Below are 19,795 nucleotides of genomic sequence, written 5' to 3' on the forward strand. Positions count from 1 at the left end.
TGCAAAGTGTACAGTCACTCTATGTGACTGCAGACTTCCGAATCCTGACAGTATGCAGTGAGCACGCTGTCAGGATTCTGGAGTTTTGCCAGTGAGAGACAGCTTTCACGTGACTGTAGGTATGCGATTTGCATTGCATATGTGCAGGCTGTCAAGATTCAGAAGTCTGCAGTCACATAGAGTGACGGTAGACTTTTATCAAAAGACCAGACTACTTATTTAATTAAAAAAAACTAAAACAGTGCAATTTTAATTTTCTGGAGCTTGTAATACAATGCAAGCTGCTAAATACATGTAGCGTAAACTCCAGGCTCACAGTTAGTTCTCAACCATCTCCCAGTCTTCCCTTTAATATTCATCTAAGCTCAAACCTGATGGGATTGTACGTTATATGGCCAGTATTAAGTTTAGATTAGTCCTGGTGACTGATGTAACAAAAACCAAATGTCGTGTTTGACACTGAGCAGCATCGAGCTGCCTGAAATGTATTGTGATGCATGCAATCTGCAGAAGCAATACAATTAAAATGTTATAATGAAAATAAAGTATAACTTTTTTTCACATAACACATGAAATTTGCAATAATAAATGAGATGCAGAGGTGTCCATAGCCTTTAAAGGAGCTGTCCACTGGGGAAAACATTTTTGCCGAAGTATTTAGAGTGGTTTAATAAAAACAAAAGAAATTAAGACTACTCCTCAACAATACCCCAGCTCTCCCATTCTTACAGTTATTCTTCCAGTCTCTGCTGGTTTCTGTTTCTTGTTCCCATTTTGACACACGAGAAATGCTGGTATTTGCCCAATGGGCCAATGGATGGATGGCCTCAGCGGGGACCCATGGATTGAGTGGCTTTTTCAGAAATGCACAAAAAAATTAGATGGAATGAAAACATTAATAAAGACTATTTTTTATATGAATCATAGGATTGTTTTGCATATTCATCACTAATTCAAGTGAATGTTGTGCTTTCTCAACAGCTGAGAGTCTTCAAGCTAGCCAAATCCTGGCCCACGCTAAACATGCTGATAAAAATCATTGGAAACTCCGTGGGTGCATTGGGTAACCTGACTGTAGTGCTGGCCATCATCGTCTTCATTTTTGCTGTGGTGGGAATGCAGTTATTTGGCAAAAGTTACAAGGACTGTGTCTGCAAAATAAATCCAGACTGTGTGCTACCACGTTGGCACATGAATGATTTTTTTCATTCTTTCCTTATTGTTTTTCGAGTGTTGTGTGGAGAATGGATTGAAACCATGTGGGACTGCATGGAGGTCGCGGGACAGGCCATGTGCCTGGTTGTCTTCTTGATGGTGATGGTCATTGGGAACCTTGTGGTTAGTATATGCAGTTTTTATATTTCCACTTATCAATAGTTTTTTCTCTTTTTGAGCGTCCATACAAGCATTTATTGCCTATACATAGAAAAAATGTATTGACCTTACACAACTTGTTCTGTCCAACACAAGTTAGTGTTACACACATGCTTTTTGTAGTGTGATAATAATGGCAGGTACATGTGACAGTCATTTGTCTATTGCACGGATCAAGAAGAAAAATAATCAGGTGATAAAAATGATTACATACTAAAGCCCCCATCCCATGCAAAATAGATAGCTATCGGACATATGATGGTTCATCCAATGGTTTGGCCAATAGATGTCTCTCCCCACTTCTCCATACACAGGAGTGCTCAGCTCTGTGGTGTGCTCCTGTGTTTTCCATGAAGACCACTGACAGACTCTGTTCATAGTGGCTTTTCTCACAAAGAACAAAAGGATCTGCAATCCAAAATCAGACATACTAGATCCTTAAAGGGGATATCCATGACTTTGTAAAAAATAAAATCGTGCCTAAGCATAGAATCATAGAATGTTACAGGTGAAAGGGACCTCAAGGGTCATCGTGTCCAACCCCCTGCTCAATCCAGCACAGGATTCACTAAACCATCTGACAGATGTCTGTCAAGCCTGACTTCCATTAAAGGAGAACTCACCACTTCTAGTGGAAGCCTGTTTCACTCATTGATCAACCTCACTGTCAAAAAGTTTTTTCTAATATCTCATCTGTATCTTCTCCCTTTCAGTTTAATTCCATTTTTCTCGTGTTTTCCTGTGCAAATGAGAAAAAGGATGATCTCTCTACACTGTGACATCCCTTCACATATTTGTAGACAGCTATTAAGTCTCCTCTTAGCCTTCTTTTTTTACATACTAAACATTCCCAGATCCTTTAACCTTTCCTTGTATAACATAGGTTTGCAATCCGCTCACCATACTGGTAACTCTTCTCTGAACTTGCTCCATTTTTTCACTGTCTTTTTTAAAATGTGGTTCCCAGAACTGGACACTGTATTCCATTTGTACCTGATTCTATGCTTCTCTTAATACATCCTAGAACTGTGTTTGCCTTTTTTGCTGCTGCATCATGCTGTTAACTCATGTGCAGTCTGTGATCTGTTAGTAACATAACATAGTTAGTAAGGCCGAAAAAAGACATTAGTCCATCCAGTTAAGCCTATAAAATTCTGTCAGAATAAATCCCCAGATCTACGTCCTTCTAAAGAACCTAACAATAACTATAAGATACAATACTGTTACGCTCCAGGAAGACATCCAGGCCTCTCTTGAACCCTTCGACTGAGTTCGCCATCACCACCTCCTCAGGCAGGGAATTCCAGATTCTCCCTGCCCTAACAATAAAGAATCGTCTTCTAAGTTGGTGGAAAAACCTTTTCTCCTCCAAACGCAGAGAATGCCCCCTTGTGACCGTCACTTTCCTTGGTATAAACAGATCCTCGGAGAGATATTTGTATTGTCCCCTTATATACTTATACATGGTTATTAGATTGCCCCTCAGTTGTCTTTTTTCTAGACTAAATAATCCTAATTTTGCTAATCTCTCTGGGTATTGTAATTCCCCCATCCCCTTTATTAATTTTGTTGCCCTCCTTTGTACCCGCTCTAGTTCCATTATATCCTTCCTGAGCACCGGTGCCCAAAACTGTACACAGTACTCCATGTGCGGTCTAACCAGAGATTTGTACAGAGGCAGTATAATGCTCTCATCATGTGTATCTAGACCTCTTTTAATGCACCCCATGATCCTGTTTGCCTTGGCAGCCGCTGCCTGGCACTGGCTGCTCCAGGTAAGTTTATCATTAACTAGGATCCCCAAGTCCTTCTCCATGTCAGATTTACCCAGAGGTTTCCCATTCAGTGTGTAATGGTGATACTGATTCCTTCTTCCCATGTGTATAATCTTACATTTATCATTGTTAAACTGCATCTGCCACCTTTCGGCCCAAGTTCCCAACTTATCCAGATCCATCTGTTGCAGAATACCATCTTCTCTTGTATTGACTGCTTTACATAGTTTTGTATCATATGCAAATATCGATATTTTACTGTGCAAACCTTCTACCAGATCGTTAATTAATATGTTGAAGAGAATAGGTCCCAACACCGACCCCTGCGGTAAAAGTTTTCTGCAGATAGTTAATATTTTTAGACCTTTTACATTTTCTTTTAATAATCAGTCCATGTGCTTTGTTTATTTTTTCCTTAAAATGTAACGTGTGAAGAAGAAGGATGTTGCTGAAACCCGAGATCGAACCAGGGACCTTTAGATCTTCAGTCTAACGCTCTCCCAATTGAGCTACCTCGGCCATACCCGACTTTTTAACACTTGTTGTTGATTTGTTTAATTCCTCACATACTGTATATATAATTTTCATTTTTCTTGCCCAGATGTGGAATATTACATTTCTTCCTGTTAAATACCATTATGTTAGTCGCTCCCATTGTTCAAACTTACCTAGATCCTAGTGTTAGCGATCTCTCCTAGCTTTGCATCATCTATAAATTTAATCAGTTTACCTTCAATTCCCTTATCTACATCATTTATAAAAATGTTGAACAACACTATGGCCAGGACAGAGTCTTATGGTTCCCCACTTGAAACATTTTTCCAATTGGATGTTCAACCATTTATTACCTCTCTGAGTACAATCACTGAGTCGGTTATGTATCCACCCAATTGTGACCTTGTCAATCCCATACTTGGTCATTTTTTCAATAAGGATAGTATGAGATACTTTATCTAATGCTTTGCTGAAGTCAAGATATATTATATCTACCGCATTTCCCTGTTCCACCCAGTCAATGATTCCATCATAGAAGAAAATTAGATTAGTCTGGCAATACTTGTTTGCTACAAACCCATGTTTGCTCTGGATAATTACTATATTCTAATCCAAGAACTTACATATATGTTGTTTAACCCCTTTACCCCAAGGGTGGTTTGCATGTTAATGACCAGGCCAATTTTTACAATTCTGACCACTGTCATTTTATGAGGTAATAACTCTGGAACGCTTCCATGGATCCCAGTGATTCTGACATCGTTTTCTCATGACATATTGTTCTTCATGATAGTGGTAACATTTCTTTGATATGACATGTGTTTATTTGTGAAAAAAATGAAAATTTGGCAAAAATTTAGCAATTTTCCAAATTTGAATTTTCATGCCCTTAAATCACAGAGATATGTCACACAAAATACTTAATAAGTAACATTTCCCACCTGTCTACTTTACATCAGCACAATTTTGGAACCAAAATTTTTTTTTGTTAGGAAGTTATAAGGGTTAAAAGTTGACCAGCAATTTCTCATTTTTACAACAAAATTTAGAAAACCATTTTTTTAGTGACCACATCACATTTGAAGTTACTTTGAGGGGTCTATATGATAGAAAATACCCAAAAGTGAGACCATTCTAAAAACTGCACCCCTCAAGGTACTCAAAACCACATTCAAGAAGTTTCTTAACCCTTTAGGTGCTTCACAGGAATTTTTGGAATGTTTACAAAAAATGAACATTTAACTTTTTTCACAAATAATTTACTTTGTATCTAATTTGTTTTATTTTACCAAGGGTAACAGGAGAAATTGGACCCCAATAGTTGTTGTACAATTTGTCCTCAGTAGGCTCATACTCCATATATGCAGGTAAACCACTAAACCACTGTTTGGGCGCATGACAGAGCTCGGAAGGGAAGGAGCGCCGTTTGACTTTCCAATGCAAAATTGCCTGGAATTCAAATCGGACGCCATGTCACATTTGGAGAGCCCCTGATGTGCCTAAATAGTGGAAACCCCCCACAAGTGACACCATTTTGAAAAGTAGACCCCCTAAAGAACTTAATAGAAAAAAAACACACAAAAAAACTGGAGTCTGAACTGAGAAAGTAAGTTAATGTATATGCACAATGTAAGTGCATATTAACACATGACCAATAACCAGAGAAAACAGAAAGCAAAAAACACAGATATCCTTAAATAAAAAAAGTAACAAATAAACTGCAAATAATGCATAAAGGTAATAATAATAAAGAACTTATCTAGATGTGTGGTGAGCATTTTGAACCCCCAAGTGCTTCACAGAAGTTTATAATGTAGTGCCATAAAAATAAAAAATCATATTTTTTTCACAAAAATTATCTTTTCGCCCCCAATTTTTTATTTTTCCAAGGGTAACAGGAGAAATTGGACCCCAAAAGTTGTTGTGAAATTTATCCTGAGTATGCTGATACCCTATATGTGAGGGTAAACCACTGTCTGGGCGCATGGCATAGCTCGGAAGGGAAGGAGCGTCGTTTGACTTTTCAATGCAAAATTGGCTGAAATTGAGATCAGACGCCATGTCATATTTGGAGAGTCCCTGATGTGCCTAAACAGTGGAAACCCCCCAATTTTAACTCCAACCCTAACCCCAACACACCCCTAACCCTAATCCCAACCATAACCCTAACCACAACCCTAACCCAAACACACCCCTAAACCCAACCGTAACCGTAATCCTAACTATAGCCACAACCCTAATCTTAACTTTAGCCCCAACCCTAACCCTAACTTTAGTCTCAGTTCTAACCCTATCTTTAGCCCCAACCCTAACCCTAAATTTAGCTCCAACCCTAACCCTAACTTTAGCCCCAACCCTAAACCAAACTTTAGCCCCAACCCTAACTATAGCCCCAACCCTAACAGGAAAATGGAAATACATTTTTTTATTTTATTATTTTTCCCTTACTAAGGGTGTGATAAAGGGGGGTTTGATTTAGTATTTATGGTGGGTTTTTATGTTTGGCATCTGTCACACACTAAAAGACGCTTTTTATTGCAAAAAATAGTTTTTGCATCACCTCATTTTGAGAGCTATAATTTTTCCATATTTTGGCCCACAGAGTCATGTGAGGTCTTGCTTTTTGCGGGAAGAGTTGATGTTTTTATTGGTATCATTTTCGGGCACATGAAATTTTTTTATCGCTTTTTATTCCGATTTTTGGGAGGCAGAATGAATGAAAAGCAACAATTCATTAATTTCTTTTGGGGGGGCCCTTTATACCATTCAGCTTGTGGTAAAATTGATAAAGCAGTTTTATTCTGGTCAGTACGATGACAGCGATAGCTCATTTATATCATTTTTTTAATGTTTTGGCACTTTTATACAATAAATACTTTTATATAAAAAATAATTATTTTTGCATCCCTTTATCCTAAGAACTATAACTTTTTTATTTTTCCGGTGATGGAGCTATAAGGCGGCTTGTTTTTTGCGGGACAAGATGACGTTTTCAGCGGTACCATGTTTATTTATATCCGTCTTTTTGATCGGGTGTTATTCAACTTTTTGTTCGGTGGCATGATGACAAAGCATTTTTTTTTGCCTTTTTTTTTAATGGCGTTCACTAAAGGGGTTAACTAGTGGGACAGTTTTATAGGTCAGGTCGTTACGGACGCGGCGATACTAAATATGTGTACTTTTATTGTTTAGATTTTTTTATTTAAATATTTATTTATTGATGGAATAAATATTGATTTTTATTATTATTATTATTATTATTATTATTATTATTTTGTTATTTTTTAAAATATTTTTACAATTATTTAAAACTTTTTTTATTTAATTCATATTTTTACACTGTGTCCCACTATGGGACACTCATTTTGTGCAGGCTGATCGCTTCTACAGCATGCAGATGTGCATGCTATAGAAGCTGTCAGCGCTGCAGCTTCTGTTCACTGACCTGTGAGACTTCCTGACCTGCAAAGTGCATGACAGGAAGTTTCACAGCTCTGGAGACCCGCATCATGACGCGCGGGTCTCCAATCCAAAGGCAGAGGGGCTGTCACAGCTGACAGTCCTTCTGCCTGCTCTTGGAACGCTGCGATCATGTTTGATCGCAGTGTGCCGGGGGTTACAGTGCCAGGAGCGGTCCGTGACCACTCCTGGCACTTAATGCCGGGTGTCAGCTGTGAGAATCAGCTGACACCAGGCCGCGATCAGCTGCGCTTCCCCCGTGAGCGCGGCTGATCACTCATGACGTACTATTCCGTCCATGGTCATAGGAGCCCAGGGCACATTGATGGGATAGTACGCCAAAGGTCGGAGAGGGGTTAATGTTTTGTTCAAAGATATTTCCTGGTATATAAGTATGACTCACTGGCCTTTAATTTTTTGACTCCATCTTCTTTTTTGACGATAGGGACAACATTTGCCCTTCTTTGTCCCAATCTTCTGGGACTTCTCCTGTTCTCCAGGATTTTTCAAAGATTTTGACTAGTGGTTATGCAATTTCCTCTGCTATCTCCTTTAGTGCCCTAGGATGTAATTCATCTGGACCAGGAGATTTAAATTTATTTAAATTACCGTAGCTAAGTGTTCACTCACCATCTCTCTGTTTATAGATAGTGTGGATGCTTTTATTCCTTTGATGACACCACAAAGATCAGTTGATGTTACAATTTCTTTCTTAGAGAACACAGATGAAAAATAGAACATTAAAAGTTCGGCCTTCTCAACATCATTTTTGACTTATTTAACTTCCCCACTATCACGTGGGCACGGGAGAGTTGGGAGACGTCCATACACATTAGAGTTTCAGCCGAGCCCTAGTGTGTAGGGGGCTTAAATTGAGTTTTCCACCTATTGGGACAATTTTTGCATGTGAATGGGGTAAAAAACATTTTTCAATTGGATTTCATTAAAAATTTTGCATCTTTTTTCTTCAGCTTCAGACTTGCACTGTCCTATTGCTGGCTACAGAAGGAATTAGCTGAGAAACCGCAAGTCAGCCCATCGCCTATGACAGTCAGACGGGAGTTTGTAACACTTTTATTTGTCTTTTTCTGATCTCCTATCATCTGATTAATGACCATAGACCACATCAAAGTTGAACGTGCACGAAAACAAAAGGCCTGTAAAAACCAAACATTTCAACATTTTTAATGAAAAATGATTTACAGCCCCAATTAGAATCATAGAATCATAGAATCGTAGAGTTGGAAGGGACCTCCTGGGCCATCTGGTCCAACCCCCTGCTCAAAGCAGGATTCGCTAAATCATCCCTGTTAGATGTCTGTCCAGCCTCTGTTTGAAGACTTCCATTGAAGGAGAACTCACCACTTCTCGTGGCAGCCTGTTCCACTCATTGATCACTCTAACTGTCAAAAAGTTTTTTCTAATATCTAATCTGTGTTTCCTCCCATTCAGCTTCATCCCATTGCTTCTAGTCTTTCCTTGTGCAAATGAGAATAAAGTTGATCCTTCTACAATGTGACAGCCCTTTAGATATTTGTAGACAGCTATTAAGTCTCCTCTCAGTCTTCTCTTTTGCAAACTAAACATTCCCAAATCCTGCAACCTTTCCTCATAAGACAGGGTTTGCAGACACACATTTAAGTAACAAAGAAAATGTCCCCAAAGATGGACAACCCCATTAAGGCTCATTGTCTGTAGTCCCAGGGATGTAACTTACCTTTGGAAATTCTAATTGCTGGGATGTACATTCAGGTCGAATCCAAAAAGTTACATTTTACTGCCCAAATATCTGTAAAAAAACAACATTTTCCCATTTTTAATCTTAAGTGTTACATTGGTCATAGTGTTTAAAAATAATATTCATATTTGTGGGTTAAAACCAAGGCATGAGTGCCGTTGTAACAAGGGGATTAGACGTGATTGGAAGGATCTACCCACTAATATGTCCGGGCATCGGTCCAGGGCAGGGACATCTGTGCTTTATTTCTAGGGTAATGTGACTGTTGTGCTACTTACTTCTGCCGTTTGCCTATGGGCAGCAGAAGTAGTTATCCAGCTGTACTCTTGTTAAGGTGTTATTGCTTCTGAATAATATCTGGATTTTTTAACTATTTTTATAGTTTTTATTCTAAGTGCTTATGCAGAAAGATTGCTGCAGACTTATGTTATAGATATCTATACATATACGGACAGACTACTACTTATACTTGATTCATCCTCTATATTGATAGTACGTATTGCTTTCTTTAAGGTTCTGAATCTGTTCCTTGCTTTGTTACTGAGCTCATTCAGTGCGGACAATCTGGCTGCCACCGATGATGATGGAGAAATGAACAACCTTCAGATATCAGTCATTCGCATTAAGAAAGGGATAGCTTGGATCAAACTCAAAGTCCACAACTTTATACAAGCACACTTTAAGAAGAAAGATTCTGATGAAAAACCTTTAGATGACATGTATGAGAAAAAGCACTGCTTAGTAAATCATGCCGGGGTGGATATCAATCGAGATATGGAATATCAGAAGAATGGCAACGGCACTACCAGCGGCATAGGAAGCAGTATGGAGAAGTATGCTATAGACGAGGATCACATGTCTTTCATACATAACCCAAACCTCACAGTCAAAGTGCCAATTGCAATGGGAGAATCGGATTTTGAGAACCTTAACACCGAGGACTTTAGCAGTGTATCTGATGAAGAAGGAAGCAAAGATGTGAGTAGTTTCACTTTTTTGTTAATTTCCTCTTAAATGAGAAATTACCAGTAGGACAAGTCCTTCTAAATGAAGGAATCTTATAAAAACGTCAAACTGGTGTACAACAGCACCCAGTCTTTATTGGGGAGCTAGAAGGAAGACCACTTCATAAATGTCGAATCAATATTACCCGAACCGTGAACATTGTTCACAATTACCGTATATACTCGTGTATAAGCTGACCCATGTATAAGCCATCCCCCCCTAATTTTGCCACAAAAAACTGGGAAAACGTATTGACTCGCGTATAAGCCTAGGGTTAACGGTGGTCCAAGGAGATGCTCCATAGATAACCCCCCCCATATGCTGCTGCACAAGGGTTAATGCTGATCCAACAAGATGCTCCATAAATACCCCCCATATGCTGCTGCACAAGGGTTAATGCTGCCCCATAAGATGCTCCATAAATACCCCCCATAATATGCTGCTGCACAAGGGTGAATGCTGCCCCATAAGATGCTCCATAAATACCCCTTATATGCTGCTGCTGCAATTAAAAAAAAAAAATGACATACTCACCTCTCCGTCGCTGGGGGCCAGGTGCCGATGTCCTGAGCCCCCAGCAGCGGCGATATTTACCAGTCCCCATTTCATCGCCGTCCACTGCTGTGTTTCCCAGGTCTCTGCAGTGACGTTGAGCAGAGGGCGCACACTGACTACGTCATCGCGCCCTCTGACCTGAATGTCACAGCAGGAGGACCCGGAGACACAGCGGTGCACGTCAATGGAACGGGGACGGGTGAATATTGCTCTGCCCCCGTCATACTCGCCCCCTCCTGGCGCACAGTCTTCTCTGCAGCCCCTGCTTCTCCATCGGTCGTCTGCTTCCTGCATTCAGCGGTCACGTGGTACCGTTCATTAAACTCAAATATGCTTATATTCATGAGTTTAATGAGCGGTACCACGTGACCACTGAACGCAGGAAGCAGACGACCGAGGGAGAAGCAGAGGCTGCAGAGACGTGCCAGGAGGGGATGAGTATGGTCTCTGACACCCCCCCCCCCGTCCACCACTGGTATATGACTTGCATCTAAGCCAAGAGGGGGACTTTCAGCCCAAAAAAATGGGCTGAAAATCTCGGCTTATACACGAGTATATACGGTATATCACATTTGGCCATAAGCCTCAAAAAAGACCAGGACCATTCGCCAACATGGACACTCCTAAATAGATGATTCTTTCAATAGACAGAGAGCATATGTCCACTATTGCTTCACAAGTACAAAGTTTATTGAAAATTACAAAAAGACAGGCAAAATCAAATAATACAATATAAAAAGTCCATAGCAAAGACATGGGTGATGATGGCCAAAGACCCACAACTTGATAAATGTGTGTGTGTGTGTGGGGGGGGGTGTTCTCAAATTTTTTTCCACCTAAAAAAAACTTTTAGAGGTTTTGGACTTAGATTTTTTTCAATCTAAAGTACTGAAAGCATAACGATCTGCAGACTATAGTAAATGTCCATATGCAGCGCAGGGCCCAAGTATGGTATTAGAATAGGAATGGGTTCCTTCTATAGGCATGTAAGAAAATCTAAATATATATTTAAGGAATAAATACAATAATACACCAGAAAAAATATTTTAGGGACAGTGAAATAATGAGAAAAAAATGAGATTATCTAAAATAAATAAATAATTTTACTGGTGACAAGTAGTAGAGTTATGGAAGCAAAGCAGTAGGAGGAAAAGTTCCTAAGAACAGTTGGGAGTCCGAAAGATTGTGCTACACAAATTCTGAAGGGCTCAGTGCAGCCGTCTCCAGTGACCTATTGAGGGTTATTAGTGATCAGATATATCTCATAGCATACACTATAAGTACAAAAGTATTGGGATACCCAGACATTACACAACAGGAGCCTAAGGCCATAGGCATTAATAAGGAGTATGCCCTTTTTTTGCAGCTATAACTGCATCCGCTCTTCTGGGAAGGCTTTCTACAAGATTCTAGGGTATGTGGGAATTTTTTTCCCATTCATCTGGAAGGGCATTTGTAAGGTCTGACATTGATGTTGGCCGAGACGGCGTGCTCACAATCTCCATTTTAGTTCATCCCAAAGACGTTCTATGGGGTTGAGGTCAGGACACCATGCAGTCAAGGCAGGTAACTTTCTTCTAGCATTTGCCAAACCCAGACTCATAAATAAGACTGCCAGATTGAGAAGCTTGCTCTGTCACTCCATAGAACTCATTTTGCTACTCCAGGGTCCAGTGGTAGCATCTTTTACACCACTACTGATATTTAGCATATTGCTTTTGCTTGGTGATGTAAGCTTGGCATGCAGTTTCTTAGCCCATGTCATGAAGCTGTTGGCACATAGCTTTTGTGCCAGAGGAGGGGTGGTGGTCTGTAGTTATGGAGTCAGAGGAGTTGGTGACTTTTCTGTGGTATGAGCTCAGTACTCAGCAACTTGCTCTGTGACTTTGTGTTCTCCACCACTTGCCTGAGATGCCGTGTTTCCTAATCACTTTCCTTTTTCAGTATTATCACACACAATTGATTGTGGAAAAGTTTGAAAGAAAGAAATTTCACGAACTGACTTGTTACAGTTCTTTCACAAATGTTTATAAGGGCAGCCTGCCGGGCTAGGAACTGGATTTATACACCTGAACCAATGGGGCTGAATGAAGAACCAGTATTCAAAGACTAAGGTTATGTTCCTATTGCACATTAGTCTCTGGTCAGTGGCTCTGTTGGGGCTTCCATCTGAAGCCCTGGAGAACAGGATTTGGGCATATGCGCTGACGGGGCCATTGACTGTAATGATAGAGATGGTGTCACCTTGTCCACTGTCAGACATTACTTTCAGCTAAATACAACTATTTGTGGCAGACTCCAAGACACAGTTGACCACGTCTTGCTGCCCACCTCACATAGGCGTATTTAGCTGAAAATAATGTCTGACAGTGGACAAAATGACTCCATCTGTATCATTACAGTCAATGGCCCCATCACTGCATACACCAGAATTCCATTTTCCAGGGCTTCAGCAAGCCCCGACTGTCACGATCCATTTTTGGATCGATGTCAGATCTGGATCCCCGCTGGTGTAATTGCATGGCTGGTCTATCTGTTGAGGCAGGTGGAAACCACTCCCACCTTCCTATATAAGCTCACCAGGTGCACCAGCTAACGGTTGGTGATACACTGCCTTTTGGAGATCAACCGTGCTGAAGAGAGGAGCTATCTTGAGCAGTGGTGTTTGCAGCTTATCTGGAGAAGCGGTGATTCTGCTGGAAGCTGTGTTCGGGTGCCTTACTCTGTGGTCCAGTGCATGACTGCAGAGCAAGCTAAGTGTTGTTTGTTTTTTCCCTGTCTGTTATTTTCCTTGGTGTTTTATTAGTACAGCAGTGGGACCAGTGTCCGCACTTGCCAGTTTCCTAGTAAGGGATAGGTGCAGGGCAAGTGAGGGACTGAGGTATCCTGGTCGGCGACAGTTTGAAAGAACCTGTATAGGGAACATGAGGAGAGTTCAGGGCATTTCCTTAAGAGAGTGCAGGTGGTGTCCATTTCCCCGTTCCCTATTGCAGGGCCCACCATTGTAATTGTGTCCCCGGTGTCCCCTTGTTTGTCATTGTTGGTTTTGTGACCGACCGATCATCGGGTCGCGTCACGCAGGGCCAGTCACATCTTGACACCAACAGAGCCACCGACTATAGGCTAGAACACTATGTGAACATAGCCTAAGATGTGTGTACCAAAACTTTTGTCCGTATATATAACAAATTCAAGACTGTACCATGACATTATAATATTTCAAGGAGACCTGGTGACTAGTAGGTCTATTTAAGACTTCAAAATTGCTTTCTTTTTGCCTTTTAGTGTATTTATAGAAAAGTCTAAACAGATGCAGATTTTGAGTTTTGTAATAAAAATAAAGAACATGTAATGCAAAACAATTAGATTATATATTTAAGTATAGCAGAAATTATAATTTACACACACTATAGAGGTTTTGACAATATATTACAGCCTCCATCAGGATTATTTTTTTCATTTTTACTTTTGCAGAAACTTGATGACACCAGTTCTTCAGAAGGAAGCACCATTGACATAAAGCCGGATGTCGAAGAAGTTCCAGAAGAAAAGCCAGAGGAATATCTGGATCCAGATAACTGCTTTACAGAGGGTGGGTTCTCATGCTCCTATTTCTCCTGAACCTCCCCCCTCATACACATGCTTGCTCTTATCAGGAGAGCATACATGTGTTTGTGGGTCGCCCTCCCAGGGCTGTGGGGTACTCGGTATCGGGCCGGTATCAGTAGGATGTGTCACAGCAGCAGTGACCCGGTCCGTGGCCCTGGGCGCCCAAGTAATGGGGGAATGTAATGGTGGTATGTAATTAGATGAATAGTTCGTGACGCCACCTGTGGTGTTCGGCAAGGGAGGTGTTAAGCCAACGCTGCATGCAGATCCGCTGGGACTGGTGGTATGACACAGCAAAGATGTAAAAGCTCCCCACAGGTGAAGCTGTAGTCCCAGGGCAGTGTAGATGCGGTTGGCACGGGAATGTAGCAGTGCCAGAAAGGTAGGAAGCAGACAAGACACAGCGGGGTGCAATTTCTGTACCTTTACTTGATAACTGCAGTCCAGGGTCCTGATTACAGATGGTTTTGGAGCAGGCTAGCCTAGAAGCAACTCAGGGATTCTCTCTCTGCAGACGGGCTGTGCAGTCTCCTTCCTAGCGCTTATTTGAATGAAGTACTCCAAGTACTGAGTTACACTGAAGTTCCTCCTGTCAGATGTTCCCAAGAACCTTACTTGCATGGCAGACAGCTGTAGCCTTTCTCGGGGACTCCTTTCTCCTGAGTCCTGACTCCCTATCCAAGCTGCTGTTGTGCCTCAAGTCTTAGATGGGAGCAGGGCATTTACAGCCTCCTACTCCTCTGGTATCTGTTGTAGGACCGTTAGTATCCGTACAGCCGTGGAGACCAGGCTCCAGTTCATGCGCTCACTGTGAGGGAGCTCTCCTTTCCTAGCTCAACCTCCAGCTTCTCTCTCCACATCTGCACACTTCACCCTCCGCAGACTAACTGACAACTCCTTCCTCTTGGCCCTCAGAGAGCACTCCTCCCCTGAATCCCTGTTCAGAGTTCCCCCTGCTGGCCTGGAGTGGAACTGTGTTGCATGAATGGATTGACTGCGAGAGAGACCCATCATTGCCTCCAAGCCTGGCATTACCCTCCCCTGGAGGAAGGCAAAGCCAGTGTGGCGACCATACTCCTGGGTGCGCCACATTTGCATTGAGAATATGAAAATAAACTGCTGCTTGATATTGCAGTAGTTTATCTCCAATTGAAACCTAATATACCCAAATGTTGTCTTCTTAATCTAATGTGGATGGGCATCTTTGTTGATGGAAGGATGGAGCTGGAACATGGTCTAATGTTCTACATTGTTTGAAGGAAATGTGGTCTTGTTTTGTGGAGGGGTTGGAATACTTTATATAATAAATTTGTAATCCGCTGTCTTGTTCTTTAGGGATACATAAAATATAGGTATATTATTATGTATATTAAACCTGTTTGAGCTATGCTTTAATCTACCTCTACCTGGCATAAATTAAGAGACCACCACATGAAAACCCTGTCATGGGCAGCCCATTCTCCAGACCTGAACCCTATTGAAAACTTCTGGAATGTAATCAAGAGGATGATGGATAGTCACAAGCCATCAACAAAGAAGAACTGCTTACATTTTTGCACCAGAAGCAGTGTGAAAAGACTGGTGGCAAGCATGCCAAGACGCATGAAAGCTGTTTTTAAAAATAATGGTTATTCCACAAAATATTGATTTCTGAACTCTTCCTGAGTTAAACATTAGTATTGTTGTTTCTAAATGATTATGAACTTGTTTTCTTTGCATTATTTCACATCTGAAAGCACTGTTTTTTTAAAAAAATTTGACCATTTTTCTTTGTCAGAAAAAAAATTTTTTGCTTGGAAATTCGGAGGCTTGTTGCCAAAACTTTATAGCCTAAAAGAACAATTTACATTTTGCTCAAAAATATACCTATAAAGAGAAAAATCAGGCAAACTGAACATTTGAAAGTGGTCTCTTAATTTTTGCCAGAGCTGTATATGCCTCAAGCTGTCCCAATACTATATTATGTATAATGTATGTTGGAAGTCGTGTAATAGTAGACATTGTTTGCGTTGTGCAGGATGTGTGGCGCGTTTCAAGTGTTGTCAAGTCAGTGTAGAAGAAGGGCTGGGAAAGAGTTGGTGGACTCTGCGGAAAACCTGTTTCCTGATAGTGGAACACAACTGGTTTGAAACTTTTATCATCTTCATGATCTTGCTGAGCTCCGGAGCGTTGGTAAGTTTTGTATTTATCTATATTTTAGACATTTATAGAAAAGTTTTTTTTTAGTGATATACACATGGTTGCTACATAGCACATCGTTGTTTAGTTCATCCTCAGTCATCCTTGGACAGCGTTCACATCACCTGTTTAGACAGAAACGAACGACAGTGATCTGAACAGGCAGACGAACGTCATGGGAATGCTGCCTTAGGTTAGAGGTTTTCCTTTCCCCTCTGCTTGATTAATTTAAGGCCTATTTACCTTCTCTTTCCTAATTTTAAAACCTGGTAGATCTCCAACAGTGCTAAAATGAGCACGATCACTACAGTTGTAGGCTAAATGGTGAATACATTCAATAGGGTCACAGCCACATGTAATTCCTATGCAGATTACTACCTCCTAACCCTAAGAAATGGCTTCATATACAGAGGTATAACACGTTCCTTGGGCTTCATGGTTCTCAATACCATCTAATTATTGTAAGATGTGATGTCCTATGGGGTTGGCAATGCAAATCTTCTCTGTGTTCTGTGACAACCATTTATTAAATTTAGCCTTAGGCCTGTTTCACACATCCGTTTTTTTTTATCTCAGTTGAAATCCGCCAAAATGGCGGAAAACGGATCCGTTGGCGGATTGAAACAAACGGGTGTCACCGGACTGTCATTTTGACGGATCTGGATAAGGCAGAAATTTAAAGGAAACCGTGCCGAGAGAGAGGGAGATAGAGAGAGAGGGAGAGAGAGGGAGAGAGAGAGGGGGAGAGAGAGAGAGAGAGAGAGGGGGAGAGAGAGAGAGAGAGAGAGAGAGGGAGAGAGAGAGAGGGAGGGAGAGGGAGGGAGAGAGAGAGGGAGGGAGAGGGAGGGAGAGAGAGAGGGAGAGAGAGGGAGGGAGAGAGAGAGTCGGCGGATCCGTATAAAAATGGATCCAACGGGTGGCCATCCGTCAAGATCCACCAGTAATGCAACTCAATGGGAAAAAAAAACGGATCCGCCAAGAAAAATGGCGGATCCGTTTTTTTTTAGCAAAACGGCGGATTTTAACTGATGGTGACAGACGAATGTGTGAAAGAGGCCTTATGTGCCAATGTCACATATCTTATATCACGTTACCATTGCTTTAGGTTTACTACATTACTGCAATGCAAATTAATGTTGCTGGAAGATTAGCATATTGCATGTGTACTTATCCTATGACAGTTTTATTTTCTGGTGCATGGAATCCAAAAGTGTGTGAATTTGTAGCACCTTACTCCAGTGTTTTCTGGGATCAAGCCTTGCTTATGAAAGTCCAGTCTTAATAATCTCCCCTCCATGACCTTTGTTTACAGACCCTAGGACATAATATATCTTCCTATCTATAGTAGAACATCCAAAATAATGGAAAATATGAAAACTTGCCTACTGGAATAGTATTTACCCCAGGAATCTGCCTAAATAAAGTAGAGCCTCTTATCCAGTGTACGTTTATTGACAGGCCTTTGAAGATATCTACATAGAACAACGCAAGACCATCCGCACAGTTCTTGAGTACGCAGATAAGGTTTTCACTTACATTTTCATTCTGGAGATGTTACTGAAGTGGCTGGCCTATGGATTCGTCAAGTTCTTCACAAATGCCTGGTGCTGGCTGGACTTCCTCATTGTTGATGTATGTATTATTTCATTTTTGCTTCACCACACTGAACAAATGATAATTATATAGATTAGTCTGTTTATTCCTAATGGTTTTATGTCTTTCGTTAGAAGGGTAAATTGGAGTTAAAATGGTTGAAAACACATTTTAGTTTCTGCTGTTATAATCCTTTAATGTTATTAATTTACCCAACTTTGGTACATAAGGTTATAAACAAATGAAGTTTGAAATGTATTGATTTATAATCTCGGGCCCTATATATCATAAATATGGTGCATTAAAAGAAAAGCCTTTTATGACATGTGTGATCAGTACAGATCTGGCAGCGAGGCCTCCTCAAACACCTTCACCATCACTCTAAATCGGGAGGTTTCAGCCTCAGGACACACACAAATTGACATGTCATAAATGTCTACCAAGGAACAGCCCTTTTAATGTTGCCTATCTTACCACAAGTAATGTTCATGTGCATTTTTTAATTACCTTCTCTTGAGTTTAAGTTATAGCATTCAGCCAGTGACTCAAAGAGTTTTAAGGGGGTTTTTGATCCACAGGATATGTCATAACTTTCTGATGAGTTCCCATCACCCTTATGGAGGCATTACAGAGGAATAGAATATTTGAGCTGTGCTTACACTAGCCAACCGGCAACACAAAGTGACTTACGATTGGCACTGCGTTTGCTGGTTTGTGGTCGTGTAATAGCCTGTTTACCCAGGCGCACTGCATTTCAGGTGTCAGCTGAGCGATCAGTAATAGATGGTCCTGTGCACATATGCTGCCCTTGTTCTAAGCAGCTCATGTTCTATTTACACAGGAAGATGCACTGCCAAGAATGATGATCTTTTATCCAAGTCAAAGGATAATCACACCTGACAAACTAACAAAACGCTTGTGCGTCGGGTGAGATGATCTTTTGGCTTGGTTTGTTGAGTGATTGATGGCCTTTTTACACTGTGCAATTATTATAAATGAATGTTTCTGATAATCGCGCAGTATATATGCTCCTTTACTGCTGTTTTTCTCTACACAATTTTGCTGATTGCTGGAAATCCCAGCAGTGATCAGCTTATGGTTGGGAGATCCTAATAACAAAGAAAAGTTCAAATTGGAGAATCCCTAATCAGGTCCCCTGATGCTCTTAGACTGTCCGTATTACCTTTTAAGCATGTGTTCATGTATTCCATTAATATATTTTATTGTGTATCGGCATTGCACACTTGTGAGAAGAATGAACTTACATACAACACTTTGCTGTTTGCCAATGAGCCAGGACTACTCTAGTGAGACATTTACTCACTGAGATTAGTCCGGGTTCAGTAGTTGCTATCACTCCAACTGGACTTGATGGACAGTCCCCGCACTACCACTCCTCTTATCACCGCTCTTCTCCTTTCACACCTCTCCTAACAACCCACTGCAGAGCTGAGCTGTGACAGAGGAAGAGAGGTCCTGGGAGGTGGTCACACTGTGAAGACACAGGCTGGGACTGTCAATCATGGCTAGGGGGCGTAACTGCAGCTACTGAACCCAGATTAGTCTCAGTGAGGACACGACTCACCGGAGTAGTCCGGGTTCAATACTATTCATGCAGGTGATCAATATAAGTAGATTTTAATCCAATATGTGCAATGTCAAAACAAAATAAACCTATAACTGGAATTCATGAATAAACATCGGAAAGGTGATGGAGGGAGTATAAAAGCATCAAAATATGTCTGAGCAGAAAATACTTAGCTGCTGTGTAAGGTAAGTCAAAATAACTTGTAAAGAAACACCCAGTTGATATTTATGGTAAAAGTTGAGTCACTTTTACCAAAAGTTCAGCACTGTTACACGATCACATTAACTTACACTAATCATAGAATTAGAACAAGACAAGCGTCTGCATGATTTGCGACTTGCAGACAGGCTGAATACATGTGGGAATTCCCTAACAAACAGGCATTCCACACATGTATTCAAGCTGTCTAGCAGCCGCAAATCATGT

The 19,795-nt window shown here is 40.9% G+C and overlaps 1 protein-coding gene across 5 annotated transcripts in view; it reads left to right on the forward strand.

Annotated features, from left to right (window-relative positions):
• SCN8A (sodium voltage-gated channel alpha subunit 8) overlaps positions 1–19,795 on the forward strand; it is a 276,775-nt gene that overhangs the window by 184,271 nt on the left and 72,709 nt on the right. For all 5 annotated transcript variants that reach the window (XM_073576720.1, XM_073576716.1, XM_073576717.1 and 2 more), the window contains 5 exons: positions 982–1,338; positions 9,355–9,819; positions 13,876–13,993; positions 16,028–16,182; positions 17,647–17,820. In XM_073576720.1, the coding sequence (XP_073432821.1) occupies positions 982–1,338; positions 9,355–9,819; positions 13,876–13,993; positions 16,028–16,182; positions 17,647–17,820 (1,269 nt within the window). The remainder of the gene's footprint in view (positions 1–981; positions 1,339–9,354; positions 9,820–13,875; positions 13,994–16,027; positions 16,183–17,646; positions 17,821–19,795) is intronic.

Source organism: Dendrobates tinctorius, unplaced genomic scaffold (assembly GCF_039654945.1).
Source record: "Dendrobates tinctorius isolate UK_male_01 unplaced genomic scaffold, ASM3965494v1 ptg000051l, whole genome shotgun sequence".
Classification (NCBI taxonomy): domain Eukaryota; kingdom Metazoa; phylum Chordata; class Amphibia; order Anura; family Dendrobatidae; genus Dendrobates; species Dendrobates tinctorius.